Raw genomic sequence first — 22015 nt, 5'->3', positions numbered from 1 at the left:
CTTTACTAGGTAAAATTGGTGTATGTTAAACTACATACTAGCTTTGTAGTGTTGAAGCCTGGCAGCATGGCAGTAGTGTGGGATAATTATACAGTTATAAATGCCATTGCACCTTGTTTGAGTAAGTATATCTGAAATAATATGGATCACTGTACACTGTCAATAAGAAAACCTCTCTAAAATATCCCGAACACTTGAGGAATATCTTGATTTCCACTGTGATTGAGATAGATTACCTCACCAAATCATTTTTATACCCTTGTCTTGTCAGTTAAATAGATAACTTTGCAGTGCCTGGGCCACATCTGCAGCCGATTTCCCCTGCTGATTTGATGTCCTACTTTATTCTCCCATGCCATTTGCTGTTGTCTTTTCTCTGCAGATATAATTCTATACTCTTATGGTATTTCAGGGGGAAAACCAGCGGCAGGGAGCTTACAAACTGACAATCTGATTTGATTGAAAACATGGTAAATCCCATGCTGGCCCAGGCATTCAATCTCACATCCTCACTGACACACTGCCGTCCCATAAACCCACTTTTTAATCCCAAAGCCTTTTTATTTTGTGGTCAATGTGCCACCAATTGCCACAAATCCCCCTCTGTCTCAGTAGCACCCCGCCCCCACTGCCCCTGTGTGTGTGCGCAGGGATGAGTCTGAGTTAAAGCACAGCTGGCATCATCATCCTGTAACCTGCTCTGGGTGTATTTGTGAATGCATTGGCATGAACTGAGTACCTGGACAAGGTCAGAAAGATAACCCACAGAACTGTGCAGCCTGCTGTGATTGTCATTCTCTGTGGTTCTGCTGCTGATACAGGATATTAAGGACTTCCATCTTATTCTGGGATTCAAGTTCAGATCTGCATTCCTGGAGAGAAAGACTTCTTAACCTTCTCCTTACTAGCGCACTGCACTCTTGGCCAGTTGGCAGCCATGAAAAGTGTGCCAAAGGACGATATGCGATGCCAGGGCAGAAGAGAAGAGGAATACTTTAGTGCATCGGTGATATGAGCCACAGCCCAGATGGAAAAGTGTTGTTTTTGACCAATTCCACAAGACTTATTTGGAGATTGAAGACAAGATATTATTCATGTTTTTTGGAAAAATACTATCAATCTGCAGCGGACTGAAAAAGTTTATTTTTCTTCCTCCCTTCCAGTCTCCTCTGCATCCAGACTCTTGCGGAAGTAACGCAACAAAATCCTACCTCCATCTGGTCTACCAGCACTCTGCTATTTAAGCACATTTACAAATATGTTGAATGATATCATGCAGGAGCCACACCAATACACAACGGCCATATGAATTAAACCAATTTAAATTATATAAAAGAAGAAGTGCGCGCTCTCGGCGAAGCGCAGCATCAGCACCAGCATCCGATGCGCGTCCACGCATCGGATGCCCGAGATCCCGGGAAGAGGAGTTGGAGCTGCGCGAGTTAAAGTTGGGCTAAAGGGGGTTGAGAGGATGCTGCAGAACAATCTACGATCTAATTAACATAGCCTATGCGGAGAAACGTGTCCTAAGTGAAGGATGACTTGCAAAATATTGAGCATATGCCTCTTATTTTTGGGTTTTCAACATTGCTCATCACGTAAGTCTTGTGAAACAGCAATTATTAATCTATTATCGGCTGTTAGAATATTATTAAAATATTTCAAAGCGTATATACATGCCTTATCTGCATATTGTTTAGCGTCTGATCATATGCTTAAGAAAAAGTTGCAAGATAACATTCGGTAATAAGTGGAAAATGCCACTGGAGGGCAAAATGTAGCCTGAGGTGTTGGGATGTTTGAAGGGCAACGCACGTTGCGTTAAAAGCAGACAGCCTTAAATCACAGATAATTAAATTTCACTGCTTGTCTTTGGTATTGTAATTTCAGTAAAGCATTGTTATGTGGGATCACACAAAAAAGTGTAGAAGCAAACCGCGTCGGTCCTGCAGAAGGTGCGCGCGGCGATCCCCATCGCACTGGACTGTCTGCATTGCAGTGCTTTCTCTCAGCCAGCACGCAAGTTTCTGCACCAACTCGCGTGCAAAGCACGATGCTGCTCAAGAGTCTATATTGTTGGTTCTAATATAATAATCTCCAAATCGCTTTGACAGTGTATGTTGTTGTTGTTGAAAATATACATTTTCAAAGTGGCGGTTGAGAGAGCAGGGATCAGCGTCCTGACCGGGACCAGCCCACTGCAGTACTTTTTTTGGGAAGCCTGTGTTCCCATCACCTGTCCATACATCCCTGCATTTTGCACATGACGAGCGTGGATTCTCCTGGCAGGGGAATCATTACACACTGCAAGATCAATGAAGCAGTCATGTGGTGGGTTTAGTTGGATTGGGGTGGGGCTGTGTTTGGGGTTAAAATTGGGTTAGTGAAAAGATGCCATCTACCCATCCATCACAGAGCTTGTATGCATACTTAAAGCAAATAATTAAGCATGCTTAATGTCAGTGTCAGGATGACCTCAGATGGTCTTGACTGCTAATTAACCCCATACAGTGCATTGCATGACTCATTAGTTTTGATATCAGTGGGAGATCAGGGAAGAGGGATGCTTTGTCAAGTGACTTATGGATAGATAGCGATGTGAAATTAAGGAATAGAAGTGACAGCTACCACTATTTGTAATTCTTCTCTCAGGATCAAACACAGCATACAACTGATTGTTTAAGGACATAATTGAGTAACCTGTTCTGTATTTTAGTGAAACAAAAGCTTTACCAGGTTTACAGTATAGTACTGGGTGTTAATGTAAGTGGATCCACTTTACATAGATATTGTGCACCATTTTGAGTTCTTTCTGTTAGGAAATACCATTCCTGTCAGGCATTGTGTTATTATTTGAAGATATATTAAGTTTTTTGATGAAAAATAGTTTGTATATGATGTTGTGCTGCTGTTGATTACTACAAGCTCTGTCACATGTTATACTGGGAAGTGAATGGTGCTTTTTTGCTGTAGTGTAAAGATAATTAAATGGTGAATGAACAGGACAGACAGCAAGTGGGTGGAAGTTTGTTAAACCTCATTGGATCAACAAATGCTAACCAGTGATTGGGGGCCTGTGGGTTTGCCTTTTAGTACTGTAGGTCCTGGTATTTTATTGCAGGCCAGGCCAACTGTATATCTGCTATGTGGAAGTTCACAGTGGAGCTGTGCCAGTTTAAAATTGAGCCTAAGATCCCAGAGCACAGTGAGCCTGGGGTGGAGATGAGACTTACCCTGTAAAATGTGTGGTGTGTGTGTGTTTGAATTAGGAGGGTGTGATGCATATGCATGAATCTCATGTTTATGCTTTGTGCATTCTGTCATAGTTAGCAGCCCAAGCAGCAGGAGACTGACTGTTTGGTCCATGTGATGGGAATTGATATCTAGAGAAGGAGGGGCATGTTACTCTGAGATACAGCAGTTGTTCTTCTAGACAAAAAAATTAAGCTGTTTGAGATCTGAATTTAAGTCTGAATGTGATTCTGACGTGCTGCGTAATTTGTGTTTTTATCCCAGTAGCAGCAGTCAGACACCACCCACTGTGATGCCTGCCTGGGTATGAATGATTTATTAAAACCCCTTTAACAGAACATGCTATATTTTTACTACCCCTATGTGCTGTTCTGTTGCAGTATTTTTGATATAATGCTGGTGGACATCTGTATTCAGTTGACATCTGCACACATACAGGGTTGCTGTCTGAATCCTCAGCTGCCACGCATCATATGCCAGTGACAGCGAGAGGAGGGGCCTCTCTGCATACTGTATGTAACCAGCAGTAATGATGTGTCAGCCCAGACAGGCCAGCCTACACTTACAGCAGACTGATGATTCAGCAAGAGTGGTGCTAGAGCTCTACACAGCCACACTGTTCTCCACAGCCACATAATGATAAATGGAGAAAGAGACTCTGTGTGGTGCAGAGAAGGGGGTAGGATCACAAGGAGAGGGGTGAAAACCTGGTGACTGGAGGCTCTGCACAGCCTTCATGTACATTTTAGCTACTGCAACATGACAACGCCCACTTTGGGAGAGAGAGGCAGAGAGAGAAAGAAGCAAAAAATTGCAAGATGAAGATTAGCAAGATTATGAGGTAATGAGACGCAGTAAGAGCAAGAAAGAGAGTGGATGATTTTTGGAGTTGGGATGGAGATAAAGAGAGAGGACTCAGAGTGAGGGAAAGGAAGCGAGATGTTGAATGGGTGTAGAGTGCGTGACAGTCTTGCTGTAAGGAGGAGCGGAGTGGCCTGGGTTAACCTGCTGTAGTCTGGGATGGAGCTGCTCTCCACATTTAAAGTCAAATTTCTTTCCTTTTACTACTAATTGAGGAGTTAAAACAAATCAATATACATTAAGCCATTAGCAGCAAATGAGCTTTGCCTGAATGAACTGCAGCAAAAAGCTTCTAAATATTTTTGTTTGAATAGCCATTTGAACAGTGGATCACTTGAAATAGCTCTACAGTGCAGTAATGGAGTGATGCACCAGAGATCTGTTATCGATCATCTGCAGCATAGCAGGGATTTTATGTATGATAAAGACGGTAAGAAAGCCTCTTGGGGACAGACAGAAGTGGAAAGTCAAGGTCATATTTCCCTTGCTCAGCACGTTTTTTTCCACCTGAATGTGCAGTATGTCCTTGCACGAAAGGTGACAGAACTCATGCTCATGTGACTGACTCACTCTTACCAGATAAGGGAGAAAATGGTGTATTCATGCTGTATAATGGCTCACATACAGTATGTTTCATGTATCATTTAAGGTAGTGTACAGCAGTGGATGAAAGCTCTCTACTTCTGCACGATTTGGTGTCAAAGTTATTTAAAATTTGAGTATATACAGCACCCTTCCTCATCTTGCTCCATCTGCAACCAGCATACTAATTCTGGTAACTTCTCTTGTGTCCTTTCACTGTCTACTCCCTTTTCTTCTGCGCTCCATGACCTCTGTGATTGTAAGAACAGGAAAAACAATGCCAGAACTCATGTTAGAACTCTCTCCTTTAGAGAGGATTATACTGATGAGGGAGGAGGAAGGTCAGATTGGAGCTGTTTTCTTTTACCTTATTTCAATTTTAGTTGCTCCTATACACAGTCAGATTAAAACATTCACATTTTATTGTATCTGCCTAGCATCATATTTAAATATAACCCAATCTATATTTTTAGCCTATCTATATTAAATACCTTTGGGGTATTAAAGAGCATACTTTGGCACTTAAAATGAGACAGTGTTTCTCTTGCAGCTCGAGGTGAGGGCATCGCGCATTTATCCTTAGCAGTGACACAAGCAAGATTAGGTAGAATTATGGTCAGTTTTAATAGCCGTGGGCTGGAGAGCGAACCTGAGCAGATGGGTGATGGTCCTATCAGTCCCATAGCCCCATGCAGAATAGCAACTCAACACAACAAAGCGACAGTCTCAGTTTGACTTTGACTTTCATGCCCATGAAACTGCATGTACTTTTCAAGAAATTACACAGAAATATACAAACATGCAGGCACTGACAGACACATACACACACACCCACAAAAACAGTCATGTGATGCTGCAACATTTTTATTAGACCAGATCCATTTTTGTACTCTTCTGAAATCGGAAGGGGGCGTTGTATAACTGCATGACATATAGATAGTGCATAATCAGTAGCTGTTAGTCTCATATTGTACTGCTAGTCCCACCCAACCTGTAAAGAAATGAAGATGCAAACATGTCAAGACAGTTAGATTTATAAATCTTGGACCACCACCTTATAAGGAGGCTATAGACTGTGCTTCACTGTGGAATATGAATCTGTGACCTCACTATCTGTATACCTTTACCAGCAGAAAGACTAAATGCTTTGAATTTAATTGGATTGATCCAGCTAAATTTGTATTTTATGTCTTATGGAGCATGCACTAGCCTCTAATTAAATTAAACTTGTCTTATCAAGCTGTGCAGCTGTGCCAGTCTTTGTTGCATAGAATTGTATCATTTTGAAAGTGATATGTGATTGCTACATTATGAGTGAGTCCTTTTTAATAACTCCTGACCTTGGTGTCTTTCTTATTGTTACTGCAGGAGAATGTGTTGATCCGCTGGTCTCGGGGCTGTATGCCTCCTCATTCCTGGCCTCGTCCAGATATAACTTTCTTTACTCTGCCAATTTTGCCAAATTGTATGGTAAGTTCCTTGTTGTAGTGTTGAGTTCATCCATGATTTCACACCATTCACCTTACAGACCTTCTAATGGCAGATGTTTTAACTTATCATAGCAGGAATTGAGCAAGTGTAACTAATAACATTAATAGTAACTTAATGTTATTAGTTGCGCCTGTGTTTTACAAGTCAAAATGGCCATCATGACAAAGGGCTATTCCCACAGTGGCAAAAAAATTCTACTTATAAATACTGCAGTATCTGTCACACTCAGAATTAGGGACTCCTTAAATTCCTTGGGGATCTTAAACACTATATACTGTACATAAAATCTACTTTCACTTCAGCACCGAAAAAAGGACCTCAGATTACATAATTGATTGAATTGAAGATGGGAAATCTGCTAACTTCCTTGTTAGTTAGCTAACATAGGATATTAGCCTGGGGCATAAGTAATTGGCTACAATTAGCTAAATAAGCTAGTGTTATATTGGGAATCAATCTAAATGCTTGTCCAATCCAAGACAAAACAGTAGCTGAACTTTACCTGCTCATTAGAGTTCCCACCCCAAATTTCACTGAAGTTTACAATGGCTGCCATAAATGACTGGTTCATTTGATATCACAATTGCTTTGGTCATGATTTTATCCTTGTCAAACTTTAACTGTCACTCCCGAATCAAACACTCTTTCTCCACCTCAGGCAGCAGCGGCTGGTCCCCATCCCCCAGGGACAGACAGCCATGGCTGCAAGTAGACCTGGGCAGGAAATATCGACTGATGGCCATTGCCACCCAGGGGACCTTCAATTCATATGACTGGGTCTCCAAGTACACCCTGCTCTACGGAGACCGACCGGACTCCTGGACGCCGTACATCATGAAAGGAGGAAACTCTGTAGGTGTCTCTGAGCCAGGATGGTTGGGGTGGGATGAGGGCCATAACAGGGATGAGGCGAGGATTAACTAGTCAAACGTAATCTTTACAGCTGATTCTCCAGTCAGCGGGTGTTCCATTATATTCATTGTCACTAGCACTGAAACAAAGACAGCACAGCATATTATCTCTCTCAACACTGACAAAGCTAATCTCATCATCAGTTCATCTCCAGTCTCTTAATAAGGTGTTAACACCATTGCAGTGACTCAATAACTCTCTCCCCTCTTTCCCAATCTCATCTGTTTGCAGACGCTGCCTGGGAACTGGAATTATTATCAGGTGAAGAGGAATGTCTTCCATTACGCCTTTACTGCTAAACACATTCGTCTGCTGCCTCTGGCGTGGAACACAGAGAATGGAGGGAAGATTGGTGTGAGGCTGGAGCTGTTTGGCTGCTCTTATGGTAAAAACGACTGATGGATGCTACACAGGGATTTAGTGTCTCTGATTCACATCCAGGGACATTCTACAATCCCAGTGCTTAATCATATTTGATAATATGCCACTAAATCTAAGTGCCAAATATGCTACAATATGTTTCTTCTTAATAAATGACTAAGCTCAGTGTCACCTGATTCATACTCATTCAACATCATACACTAGCTAAATGTCAACACATCTGAAGCACTCCAGGAAATGTGCCATTTAGCATTTACTAATATAATCTTTAAAACCTCAATAAATGCTACATAAGACTCTGTATAACCTAATATGCACATCACATCAAATCTGAGCAATATCTTAAATCCAAATCTTCTACAGTGATTTTGGAAATAGTGAATCCATTTTGAAATTTTGTCTGCAGATTCCTATGTGCTACAGTACAACGGGGATGACTCAGTAGTCTACATGTACCCAGGAAAGAGGTCCCGTACACTACATGACCATATTGCCATAAACTTCAAGACTCTGGAGCAGGATGGTCTGCTGTTACACAGTGAGGGGATTCAAGGTGACCTCTTCACCCTTGAGCTCAAGAGAGGCCGTCTTTACCTGCACATCAGCCTAGGTACAGCCTGAGTCGTTTGTTGAATAAAGAAAGTTGAACATTTATTGGGCATTAACTTTATTATACAGACATGCCCAAAGGTGATCCCCATAAAGTTGAAATGTATGGACGGGTAAAGAAAATATTGACATATGTGACAATGACATCCATCTCAGAAAGAAGCAGGCTTTTCCCAATCCTGAAAGAAAGCCGAGTTGTCTGGTGGGGAGACTGCAATTTTTCTGGTTAGATTTTTGACCTACAGTTCCCTTCATGTGAAAAATTCAGCATTTTCTCTCAGTTTTACTTTACTTAGAGCTGATTTGGGCATTTTATTTTATTGTTACTTACTCCTGTCCCTGTTTTTCAGGAAGCAGTGTGATACACAAAGTTGATGGTCGAACTACACTGACTGCTGGCAGCCTTCTTGATAATCTACATTGGCACTATGTCACCATCAAGCGCTATGGTCGACAGGTGAACTTCACAGTGGACAGTCAGACAGTGACAACCATCTGTAATGGAGAGTTTACACACCTGGATCTGGATACACAGGTAGGCCTACAGGTCATATCTATGTGTGTATAGTTACAGTATAATATGTAAACTGAAGGCTATGATAAGTAAAGGAAATGATCAATGAGCTGTATACTGAATACATTTACTAAATGCTTCTTCGGAGGATATTTCCAAATGCATTTTAATTATAACTTGAAGGCAACTTGTAAACTCTTTTCTTTGAATATTCATTACAAGCCAGTTAAAGGTGGGGTATGCGATTCTAGAGAAATCCAATACCTTGACAAATACCATGTGGGTGAGCCAGAGAGGACGAGACAGTTTCTCAGAGCCAGCAAACCAGCTCCAGACAGCGATACTCACAACTCTCCTGCTACTGTAGCTAACATCACAGCGACAGCATGTCTTGGCAAACTAGAAAGTAAACTGAATGACCGTGGAAAAGTAATTTAATGTTATCTCACACACAAATCATGGCTGGAATAGTGTTGTGTGGCCCGATCCAAGCCACTTTGTTTATTTCCCATTTACAGAGCCAGGGCTGTGCACAAACACCAGATTTTTTTCAGCGCACACACTGAATGGACAGTTAGTGGATCGCTGAATTTGACAAAAATTTGATTAAAATCGCAAACTCCAACTTTAATGAGATAACTTGAGTGTCAGTCTTACTTTTTGCATTTATATACAATGTTAATACATTTTCTTGTTAATGATAATGACTGAGTGCCTTAATACCTTTCTTCTAGTTATATGTAGGAGGTGTCATAGAGCAAAATTTGCCTCACCTGCCCACCACACCAAATTTCCGGGGCTGCCTGGAGAACGTCTTCATCAATGGCGTCAACATCATCGACAAGACACAGAGAGAAGAAGCTGACATCCGCATCCCTCGAAAGGTAGGGCTTTATACAAACCGTTATAGAGCATTCCAGTAATAATATCACTGTTTCTGATGATCACCATTAATTGTAATTAAATGACATTACTTCATCTGTTGTATGCTAACAATACAACAATAAGTAGTGGAAACTGATAAGGTGCGATTTCTCTTTCTTCTCAGAAAAAGATGCATTTTGCCTGCAGGGACATTCTGCTCAAACCAATGACTTTTGCTGGGCCCAACAACTACCTGCAGGTGCCGGGCTTCTTCAGGAGGCCTCGTATGTTTGTCAAGTTTAAGTTCCGCTCATGGGACTACACAGGGTTGCTAATGTTCACGCGATTTGCTGATGACCTGGGTGCTCTTGAGCTGGGCCTAAGCGAGGGACAGATCAACGTCACTATATTCCAGCCTGGCAAGAAGAAACTCCAGTTTGCTGCAGGTGGGCTTATGCAATTTTTGGCCTTGTCAGATATGACAGTAAAGATAACATTTAAAGATTTTGGAACAGTGCATAATGCTTCATGCAATTGACAGTTTGCTAAGCACTGCCCCCTTAGTTACTGTTGTTATGCCTGTCATGCTGTTTATTCTGCTCGCACATATGCAGCTTACAGTGATAAAGGTGGCAGATTTACTACTTGAAATTTGCCATTTTTTAAAATAATTGATCCTTGCTTTCAGACAGAGGTAGACAAAAGTTAACTTCTCAATTCTAGCAGACGACCATGGATTTTGAACTGATGACTGTTACTAACAGATTTTATCAGCTGTAGCTAGTTAGCTAAGATAATGTTAATGCTAAAACTCTGTGAGATGGCTGAAGACTCTGTCTCCAGTTGGCTTTTTAATGGAAACATTAAAAAGCCAGTAACCCTGTAAAAGGGTCTTAAAAATGTACTTGATGGCTACATACATGATATCATGCTAAATGACTGAGGCTAAACTTGTTAGCCAGACATGCTAACGTTTGCAGCTTATGTTAGAAAAAAAAGACACCAATCTCCTACCCAATATAGCTACAGAGTAACTATAGCTGTTATTACAGTCCCATGCACACTGTTTCAGCATGTGTGGAAATCCAAAACTTGACAGACCTGCCAACTGGACAGTCCTGTTTGGGGGCGGCGTTTAGCTAACATTCAATTCTGGAGGAACGTTCTGCATGAGATCTCTGTACTAAATCTGATTGTAGAAATGTTGCATGACATGCGTTTCTCCACTCTCTAGGATACAGGCTAAATGATGGTTACTGGCATACAGTGGATTTGGCAGCCAGAGACAACCTGCTGACCCTTACAATTGATGAGGAGGAGGGCTCTCCACTAAAGATCACCAACCCTTTCACAATTCGGACAGGAGACCGCTACTTTTTTGGAGGTGAGGTGATGACTTGAAACAATCGTTGACAACTCCTGAAATCAACTTACAAACTTTACTGTTCAATTAATACGATTGCTTTCCTGCACTTAGGTTGTCCGAAAACCAATAACACAATAAGGAAGTGTGAGACCAAGCTGAACCGCTTCCATGGTTGCATGCAGCATATCTTCATAGATAATGAACAGCTTGATATTGACATTATTCTGCAGCGACAGTGGGGTCGCTATGCTGAGTTGTTGTTGGGCACATGTGGCATCACTGACAGGTAAGAAATATCACCTAAATTACAATATGCACTTTCCTGATATAATTTCATTAATATCAGGAAAGTGCATAAGGAAACAGACAAATATGACACTGCTAAACTATCTTCTCAAGTCATTTGAGTCGATAAAGTTACCAATTATGTACCCCTATCATACCATAGTCCTATAAAGATGCACACATTCCTATAAGGATTCATTATTTCTGTATCATCGTGGCTCTTTTATGGTGTTGTCAAAGTAATGTGATCTCATTCAAGATGTTTGTGAATCATTTGGCACTGAATTGTGAGTCTTTAGAATGAGGCATCACTTCTTTAGAGCTAACAGCATTCATTACCTCATGATAAGTTTCACCTCATAAAACCTTATCTAAAGGTTTTCAACAAGAAGCAAACAACACAGAGAAAATATAGAATGTGGAAATGAAAGAAAGAAAATAACAAACTTATGTAAGTCTCACTTTTGTAACTCAGTATAAGCACATATTTTGTTTACAGATGCACTCCAAATCCATGTGAACATGAAGGCAGATGCATCCAGTCCTGGGATGACTTTATCTGTCTGTGTGAGAACACAGGCTATAAAGGAGAAGTGTGTCACATGTGTAAGTGCTGGCTGACAATCTTATCACTGTAATAAATGTTTCTTTACAGTTAACTACACTTGGCCCCAACCATATTTCTTCTTAATAATAACAAATTGATCATCTTGCTTCTCGCACAGCGGTTTATAAAGAGTCATGCGAGGCCTACAGACTCAGTGGCAAGTATTGGTCTGGAAACTACACCATCGATCCTGATCTCAGTGGACCGCTGAAACCATTTGAAGTGTACTGCAAAATGAAGTGTAAGTAATCACTGTCACTAATAAAAGACAGCTTCATCAGCAATATGTTCAGCATTTGCTGGATCCTCTGTGGGTTGTTAATGAAAAGTTGGAAATTGAAAAGTCAGGTTATTATGTTCCTGTGATGAGAAATGTGTACTGAAATTTCATTGGAAATAAAAGGGTTTATAAAATGCGATAGGTCCATCTGTTTCTGTGTGTGTGTGTTTCTGTGTGTGTGTGTTGGAAAAGTGTGCATCTTCTTAACAAGTACTCTGTGTCTAACCTTTCTGTTGACATTCTTATCAGACATTAAATTGCTTTTCATTCATTTTCTTTTTTCTTACATTATTATTCCCTCCATCTTCCTCCTTTTAATGTTTAATCACTATGACCTACAGCGGTGTGAAAAAGTATTTGCCCCCTTCCTGATTTCTTATTTTTTTTGCATGTTTGTCACACTTAAATGTTTCAGATCATCAAACAAATTTAAATATTAGTCAAAGATAACACAAAATGCAGTTTTTAAATGAAGGTTGTTATTATTAATCGAAAACAAAATCCAAACCTCCATGTCCCTGTGTGAAATAGTGATAGCCCCCTTAACCTAATAACTGGTTGGGCCGGACACAAAAATAAGAAATCAGTAAGGGGGCAAACACTTGTTCACACCACTGTATATCTGTCATGCCTCTTCACAGCATATAAAGCTTGGACAGTGATTTTGCATGACCGTGTGGATGGTACCAAGGTGACTGGGAGTTCAATAGACCGGCCGTATATAGGAGATGTCAATTACTGGAATGCCTCCTGGGATGAAGTCACTGCTCTAGCCAACACTTCCATGTACTGTGAGCAGTGGATCGACTACTCCTGCTACAAGTCCCGTCTCCTCAACACCCCTAGTAAGTGGGATTAGTCAGTTTATTAATTTGGTAGTGTGTTCATGGAAAACAACAAAAAGAGAGGAAACTTAAATGACATTCTAACACACCACATATTTTTGAAAATAGATGGAAGACCTTTTGGTTACTGGATTGGTCGTAACAATGAGAGTCACTATTACTGGGGTGGAACATTCAGAGAGGTCCAGAAGTGTGGCTGTGCTATCAACCAAACCTGCACTGATCCCAAGTTTCAATGCAACTGTGATGCTGACTATAGACAATGGTGAGAGAAGGATACATTGAGCCGGTTTAGCTTTATCAGAGACACTGATGATACAAGCCTTAACATCCCCACTGTGGTTTTTCAGGTACTCAGATAAGGGCTACTTGGACTTTAGAGACCATCTGCCTGTGAGGAAGGTAGTAGTCGGAGACACCAACAGGACTGGCTCAGAAGCACACTTCACCGTCGGGCCCCTCCGCTGCCATGGCGACAGTGAGCTTAAATATTATGGATTACACAGTGATGTTAAGTTTGAAGGTGTGGAAAAGGTTGAGAGTTTTTAAAGATATATATATATATATATTAATGTTTTCCACAGGAAACATCTGGAACACCATAGCCTTCACCAAGCCCACCTACATAACCTTCCCCACTTTCAGGCCTGGCTCCAGCGCTGACATCTCCTTCCACTTCAAAACCTATCGTGACCACGGTGTCTTCTTGGAGAACTCTGATGACCAACTTCGAAACTTCATACGGATAGAGCTGAATAGTGAGTTGGCTCATCTGCTAGCAGGGAGCCATTCTCCTCATACAACTGAAAGATTTATCTAAGAATTACTGTAAGTTTTTTTATTTTTTCTTTCTATGTCTTCTTTCCTTTTCCAGCCACCCATAACCTTGTGTTTGTATTTATGGTTGGTGATGGCATCCTTAATGTGACACTACACTCCCCTGTGCCACTCAATGACAACGAGTGGCACTTTGTTCAGGCCGAGATTAATGTGAAGCTGGCCCGGATCAAGGTTGATTATCAACCTTGGGCTGTTACGCGTTTTCCAGGTCAGACCTTCGTCACCATGAAGTTTACACATCCTATCCTAGTAGGTAGGTTGCCTGAGGTGAACTTGGAATTTAAAACTGGCATGAAATACAATTCACTTAATGTGTCCTCTCTAAATTTTTGAATGAAGGTCAATAACCACTAATAAAACTATTCTTTGTATTAGGTGCAGCCAACCGCACCCTGAGACCTTTCTTGGGGTGTCTTCGAGGGTTACGGATGAATGGTGTTCCTCTTGATCTAGAGGGGAAAGTAAATGAAGAACAGGGCATAAGGAGGAACTGTACTGGACAGTGCCTCAATGCTACCATACCATGCCGAAACAGCGGCCAGTGTATTGAGGGCTATGCTTCCTACACTTGTGACTGTAACAACACAGCTTTTGATGGTTTCTACTGCCATAAAGGTGAGTTCATACATGTTTCTCTAGATGACAAAACTTTCACATAGTAACTGACATCGTGTGCAGCAATACTTTGGAATTGATGTAATTATGCAATTCCACAATAATTTTTTTATTATTAACTTTTCTTTCTTAAGACATTGGAGCCTACTTTGAGATTGGCTCTTGGCTGAGATACAACATACGAAAGAAGCCTATATCAGACGAAGCAGCATGGGCCAACTGGATCGACCCGCATTACGACAACTTCAGCCTCGGCTATAATGACACAGCAGATGACATAGAGTTCAGTTTCAGCACCGTTCACACACCAGCTGTGTTGCTATACATCAGCTCCTTTGTCCAAGACTACATTGCTATCATCCTCAAGAATGATGGTAGGAGAAGCGCAGAAACAATTTTTCTGAGAATGTGAAAGCTGTAATTTTTGAATTACATTTGTGGGGTAACAGATTCTTTTTATTCACAGATTAGAGACTCAGAATCTCAAAAAACTACCCCAGTAGTTGATGTAATGCAGTTATTCATCAAAACAGTATATGCTATTGATGTTTTTTGTTTCCTCTCTCCCCACAGGTAGTGTAGATCTGAGGTATAAGCTGGGGCTCATAACACACAAGTACCAGTTGACTCACAGAAACCTGGCCGATGGATACCCCCACTATGTCAACATAACCAGACACAACAGAACCATCAAAACACAGGTTTACGCTCTCACTGTTGTCACTGTGTAAACTCTGATCTGTGGTTTATGTTATTTTCAGAAAAATCATAGACTGATGAGCACCCATCTAAGGATTTCCAACTTACAAACCTTTCCAAAATTGTCTTGAAATTGCAAGAATACAGTGATCCATGAATTTGAACACATTTTAAGGGAATAGTTTTTGGGAATACGCTTCTTTGCTTACTTGCTGAGAGTTAGATAAGCTCATATCTGTAGCTGGAGCCAGCAGCCAGTTAGCTTAGCTTAGCATAAAGACTGGAAACAAAGGGATACAGCTAGTCTGGCTCTAAAGGTAAGAAAATCCGCCTACTGGCACTAAACTCACTAGGTGGATTTTGTTGCCTTAGTACAGAGCCCTGTTGGCTGTTTCCTTTTGTTTCCAGTCTTTATGCTAAGATAAGCGAACTGGCTGCTAGCTGTAGCTTCATAGTTACTATACAGACATGAGAGTGGTAAAAGTCTTCTCATCTAACTCATGGCAAGAAAGTGAATCATTTCTTACACTAATAACTTGTACATAGAAAATATCCAGAATGCAGTAAGTCCAATTTTCTGCTGATGTGTTTTAGTAATTGCGCATATAAAAAATGAACTTTTTAAAATACTTTGTTTTCATGAATTCCCTTCCTTCAAAAGATGAGGTGTATAACTTGTTTTGCCTTGCCCACAGGTGGATTACATGGAGCCCATAGTGGAAAAGATAACCTTAGTGGAGGACGCCAGGTTTGATTCTCCAAAGTCCATGTTCCTAGGCAGAGTGATGGGTAAATATCATATTTACCACTTGTTGATGAGAACATGTAACCTAATGTATTCATCTTGCTGACAGTATTATTAATACATTAATTATTTTAAGTGGGAACTTGATATTTTATTGTTTCTGTCTGCCCTTTCAGAGGTTGGTGACATTGACTATGAGATCCAGAGGCATAATGCTCCAGGCTTCATAGGCTGCATATCTGGGGTGAGATACAACGTCTACGCCCCTTTAAAGGCCTTCTTCCGTCCAAATGAAACAGACCCTCCGGTAATGACACAAGGCTATGTCTCTGAGTCCAACTGTGGCGCCTTCCCTCCTGTCCTGGGTTATGTACCATGGGAGGTAGACCCCTGGTTTACTGGCATAGGTAAGTTTATATATCCCATAATGCATCAGTACAAAAAGAGAATATTATTTTGTGTTCATCCACTTATTTGTGTACCTCTCCCTTTCAGAGTATTTTTATATCCATGATGACCTAGGCCTGTTTTGGATAACAGGTAAGATAAATTTTTTTTCTATTCTTTAATACTCTGATGAGACATTGCCCTGTATACACAAATACTGCATATCTGACTTGTTTCTGAAATTACAAATAAGACCAGTAATGTGATATTTAGCAGTTTATTCAGTTAATTTTGAAGCACTGCTTCTCTGCCTTGTTTCTGTTTTACTCACTATTTCCTTCCTGTCCCAGATGACACAAATCAGTCCTTTGAAATTCTCTTTGTTTTTCCTAAAATCCTCTAATCCTAAATTAGAGCCGGGTGGTCAGATTCCAATGTGGGCTTTTGAGTGTTTATTCAAGCGTCCAACTGCAGGCTCAAATGTATTACATGTGGGACAAAACTGAAAAAACATAAACAGTCATACATTTCTAATGCATTTTTAATCTACTTGAGTATGTGAGTAAAATGAATGTTAAGTAAAATTTAAGTATATCTTAGCAACAGATATATAAACTAATATTTGATACTGTAAGTCACTTTTAAATCTCTGTAAATTAAGCCTCTGTTCCCTTAACACCATACAAACAATTCCCAAAATCATATTGCAATGATAGTAGAACAATTATGTAAAAGCAACAGGCAATGAAAAAGAAAGAGATTGTGACCTAAGGAGCGACAGAAGGGAAGGTACTGTAGTTAAAGTAGAGTAAAAAATTATTTTATTTGACAGTCTACAATTTAATAAAAACATATTTTGATATAATTGAATTTTAGAAAGCTATCTATGCTATTAGACAGAACTTTAGTAATGTTAGGAATTGTATCATCATAGATTCACATTCATCATTTTGATAGGAAACAATGAGTGATCATATCAAAAATAACATGAATGAGTAGTTATTTGTCAACAGAAATGAGTACATTAAAACAAAAGCATGAAACTGAGGCTGAAATATGACAATGTGATGTGTTTTTTTCTGTATATCTATGGATTTCTGGAAAATATCAATATTTAATATATTTCTTCATGTATTTAATCCCCATGATAGCTGTATCTTATTACAAGAGGACATGCTGAGTGTTGAGATCAGATGAATGGTTTGCAGCACAGTATTACAGATGACAGAAACAATTAGAGCAGGTCCCCCTGATGAGCAGGAGAGGCTGGAGTCTCAGGATTAAACTGCAGCACAGAGACTCTCTGCTCCATCCCTGTCTGGGACCTTTAACGGATCAGCTATATTTAGTCTGCATGGGCCCAGATTACTGTTCATAATTGATAGATGCTTCAGCTTAATAGATCATTCAGATTCAGTGGTATTATGCTAATGCTGGACATTAGCGTGTCATTAAAGATTGCTGTGTCATTCAGGCATCCCAACTATGGTCTCCCCCTGGTTATCAGACACCATCCCTGTCTGAAATACTGCTCAGGATAAAGTGGTTATGACTGAGAAATTACACTAAATGTAGTTGATAAAACAAAATGGTCAATTGTGCTGGTGACCAAACTCTGGCACACAGATATTAAAGACATATGTCTTTCCTTCATTTGTTCAACATTGTTGCAGGCAGCTGGTCTGTGAATACTTAGAGTCACAGTCTTATAAAGCAAGTGACCACATTACAAATCTAGGAGTCATTTTGGATGCTGTCTTGACCTTTAACAATCACATTAGTAGCATCTCTAGGGTTGTATTTTACTGTCTGAGAAATGTCTCTAAGATCAGTCCCAGTCTGATGCTAAAAACTCATGTACACCTTTTTCATGAGCAGGCCGGATTACTGCAGTTTAGAACTAGCTGAAGCCTCTCGAAGACGGCAGTTAATTTAAAATGCAGCGGCATGCATACTAACCAGGACAGAAAGATCAGAGCCCATCACCCCAGTCTTCAGAAACCTCCACTGGCTACCTAAGATCCTCCTCCTGGTGTATAAGGCCTGGCCACAGTATGTCAGATTATGCTCTCAATTTACAAACCCAGCATGTAGATATTCTGTGTGCAGTTTGGACTGACTACATATTAGAAACCTGACTTGGATGTAAGAGGAAAGTGGTTCTGGCACTGGACTTATCTTATTGTCATTATAGATAATATCAGACCTAAATTCACCCACACCAACAGTTTGGCTGATATAATGTAATAATATAGCATTGAAAATTCAGTCAAACAGTGCCTGCTCCTCATCAGTAAGCACCTCTTTCCTCATTGTGTTGCAGATTAACTCTGACTGTGCTATTTTTATCCTTTAGTCATTGTCATCCTGGCATTGCTGCTGCTCTTTGGAGGCCTGTACAGCATCTACGTCTATGCGTATCAGCAGAAGGGCAGCTACCGCACCAATGAACCCAAGAACCTGGAGTCCCCCAGCAGCTCCAGGCCACTAACCGAGACCCTGAGGAGAGAAAAAAAGAACCTCCCAGAAATTGAAGAGGAGTTCAGGAGCGACTAGCATCACAGGACCTTTGGGACAGTGGGTGGGGTTTGACTGGGGGTTGGGGAGAGGGAAATAGCACTTACAACAACCACAGATACCTGTATCAAGTTTTCTAATTCTTTTGTTCTCTTTTTTTATAGTTTGGTTTTTGTTCCTGTCCCCGGTTGAGTGGGATCTGATGCCTGGTGCTCTACATAGTATGTATTTTGGTAAGGGTTGAAAGTTCTTATCAAGCCCCATGTTGCGTGAGTAGCCAACAAGTCTCACACTGTATTGCAGGGTGAAATACTGAAGTGCCTCATCTGAGCAAGCTTGATCTGAAGTAATCATAATAGCTTATTCAGATAGGGTTTAGATTAGACACTGTGGGAACAGGATTTTAAGGGATGTTTAATTACAGTTGGAACATCAGTTAAACATATTCAGGCTTTTGTTTGTTGATTTTTTTTCCTGAGCCATTTCTGAGACCGATTAAAGCTACCGATATCTTACTGTATAGATTTATTGCCATCTAAAATATACCCTTTTATGACAATCTTTCATGGAGCCATTTTTGACATCATAGCTCATAATCCATCTTGGGTTTCAGCAGTGAGCACATTTGAGAACTAGTGAACTAAACCAGTACAACAAAAATTCACCAAAACAAAGCTGGTGTTTGTGAATGCAAACAGCCAGCTGAAGAGAGAACATACTGACAAGCACGGAGCTTTGAGATGTTACATATAAAGATTGTAAAAGGTATATACGCTTATATTTGTTGTATTGCAGCCTCTAACAGTACATTACCTATACAGAACGGCACATGTAAGTGGTTCAGAATTACCATAGTGTCAGTAGATAACAGCTTTGCCGATCACAGTATGCTCAGATTCCTAACACATTCTCAACTCTGGGGCTTCAGAAATGAAAGTGTGATCACATGAAGATACTGTACCTCTAGGTATGGGCACTAACAGACTGTTGGTGTACTGCAGAATCAAAACAAAAGTTGAGGTGATGAAGCTCGCCAGAGACAGGGTGACCTAAATATCCAAGTTTTCATTCCTTCTGTCTTACTTCTGGTTGCTTATATTACGGTCAAGCTGCCAATAGCTCGGTGCTACAGAGTGTTTGACTCTAACAACAGTATTACAAAAGAGTCAGTCTTCTTACAATCCTTTCATCCCCAATAATAAGCATCTTTCAGGAAACAGCTGCTCCCTATGGCCATGTGGAGAATCTACACACATGCACACACACAATAACATGTACAGAGGACCACACAAGTGTAAATGATAATCTTTTACTTCTAACTCATACTGCTCGAATATTTTTGCATAATGCTGTAGGACAGTAGCCGGCCTCGCTGCTGCTTGTTTAGCTGCTTTCAGTGGAAAGTTGAAAATTCTACTTATAGTCCAAGTGAAATTTCCTTCGCTGGCAAGATGAAATTTCGTTTGATGTGTGGTGCAACCCAAGCTTAGGGCTTTCATCACTCACTGCAGCTCTCCTTGACAAAATAGCACTATTGTGTATGTGAAAAAAAGTAAAAAAAGTAAAACATTTATAACATATCAGCCATGCATTTGTAGAGCATGACCGCAATTTGCAGTAACATGCAATAATATGAGCTTCTTTCAACCACCAATGATGTTAATGTCTCAGTTTAATTTGCAGATGCAAGTAGGATATAATGAGTGTATACGTGAATATTTGAATAATGTGTTAAGTGACTTTTTTATTCCTATGGTTTATACATAAGTTAAAAACAGTTAAATGGAGTGTTTTGAATGTAAATCCTCTGACTCTGTAATGTATAAGCAGACACTACAGTAAAGACCTGCTCTGATGTTTTCATTGTAGACTGCTTAGCACTGAAAGTAAAATTATTCATGGTAGTTTTTTAGAATGCTCAGGAAGAAAGTACAGTACTTGTTCTCTGTAGCACTAATACACCTCCAAAACTCAACATTGTTGGTTTCTTCCATTACAGATGGGCAGAACTGTGCGAAATTGTACAATGAAAGAATGTACAGTAGATGTAAAAACTGCAATTACTGTGAAGGCACGACTTGCGAATAATGTATGAAAATGTACAGATTCGGCCAAAAGTGGCATATACAGGCTATATTTTTAAGAATGCTGTAATAAGATGAATGATGATGAAAAGTGAGCAAACAAAGTTAAACTGTTGGTTTGTGATCGACACAAAGAATAGTTTGTGTTTTTGTTGGACAATCACCACTCAAAGTTCATATTAGGCGCAAGCCAACAAACTTGGGTCAAATATGCTTTGTTGCCTATTAGGAAAGAGTCAACTTATGTATTATATAAATATATACACCTCACTGTTCATTGGTAAATTGACATTAAACATTCAGCCTAGCAGTGCCACTTCATTGCAACTCACTAGTTAATCATGCGTGGTCCCTGGAGCATGTGTATGTGTGACTGACTGGATGTTTAGATGTTTGTGAATTCATAGTTTGCCCACCAAGATACAACCTACTGATGTTAAATAATGACTCTCATTAAAAAACAAACATGTGCACTGATGCCAACTATCTAACTCATTTATTGTAGTGCACCAACAGTAGTACAGTGAGACAGAAACAAGGCTTGGATGTAGCTCAGAGTGGCTCCTCCATGTCCAGGTATCAGGTGTCTGTAAGGGACATTACAAGCACACTGAATCTGTGCTGAACTGATTCTAAAGTGTCCATCCTGCATCCTAATAATGGAGGCAAGGGTCTGAATAAAAGGGATTAATTTAAAATGGCCAGTAGAGGGAGTAGGTCAGTAGGATCTTGTTAGCTCAGACAGGGTATCTGCTGCTTCCTGGAGTTAGAACCTCAGATTAACATCAGACTTCAAATTAAAAAAAACAACTAAACATATTTAAAGGGACATAAAGGTAAATTGGGGTTAGTAAAAAGTCTTGATTTGCATGTAATTCTGTTCTTAGTTGAATAATTACTATAGAAATTTGAATACTTTTAATGGTCTGAAGATTTGTTCATACTTTATATGAATTTGCAGCTACCCTGTCAATAGTGACATCATGTATGAAATCAGATGATAAAGCACCAGAGTGAGAAGTAGGCAGGTTAGACTTCTCTGCACCAACAAACTGAATCCTTCTGCAACAGGTACCAGAAATAATCATTACGGTTGTGTTTGTGATCACTTAGGGATTTTTCTGTTCTTCAGTATGCTCCATTTTGTTTCGTAATACTTTCACTGTAAATGACCATAACTGTGTAAATCAAGGCAAACTGTCACCTCAATAAAAGAAGCTTGAAGGAAATTGTCAGTGTGTTATTTTAGGTGAGATGCTTTTTGCACTGTGACAGTTAA

The 22015-nt window shown here is 40.1% G+C and overlaps 1 protein-coding gene across 2 annotated transcripts; it reads left to right on the top strand.

Annotated features, from left to right (window-relative positions):
• Window positions 1-693: 693 nt before the first annotated feature.
• cntnap1 (contactin associated protein 1) lies at window positions 694-21965 on the top strand. 2 transcript variants are annotated; one of them, XM_044180163.1, is made up of 25 exons: window positions 694-1598; window positions 6064-6165; window positions 6845-7038; window positions 7330-7483; window positions 7886-8089; window positions 8245-8313; window positions 8439-8623; window positions 9337-9486; window positions 9651-9912; window positions 10701-10850; window positions 10944-11118; window positions 11617-11723; window positions 11843-11965; window positions 12646-12849; window positions 12958-13114; window positions 13200-13327; window positions 13434-13607; window positions 13724-13942; window positions 14065-14304; window positions 14439-14678; window positions 14878-15005; window positions 15699-15792; window positions 15925-16155; window positions 16244-16288; window positions 18492-21965. In XM_044180163.1, the coding sequence occupies exons 1-25, from the start codon at window positions 1538-1540 to the stop codon at window positions 18689-18691; spliced, it is 3996 nt and encodes a 1331-aa protein (XP_044036098.1). In that variant the 5' UTR covers window positions 694-1537; the 3' UTR covers window positions 18692-21965. The 2 variants fall into 2 exon arrangements, with proteins under 2 accessions (XP_044036098.1, XP_044036099.1); XM_044180164.1 differs by lacking the exon at window positions 8245-8313 and having other exon boundaries at window positions 695-1598.
• The last annotated feature ends 50 nt before the right edge of the window (window positions 21966-22015 follow it).

The sequence above is a fragment of the Siniperca chuatsi genome, linkage group LG21 (genome assembly GCF_020085105.1).
Source record: "Siniperca chuatsi isolate FFG_IHB_CAS linkage group LG21, ASM2008510v1, whole genome shotgun sequence".
NCBI classification, from domain to species: Eukaryota; Metazoa; Chordata; class Actinopteri; order Centrarchiformes; family Sinipercidae; genus Siniperca; species Siniperca chuatsi.
Note: the sequence above shows the minus strand (reverse complement) of the source record. Positions and strands in the feature narration are given on the sequence as shown.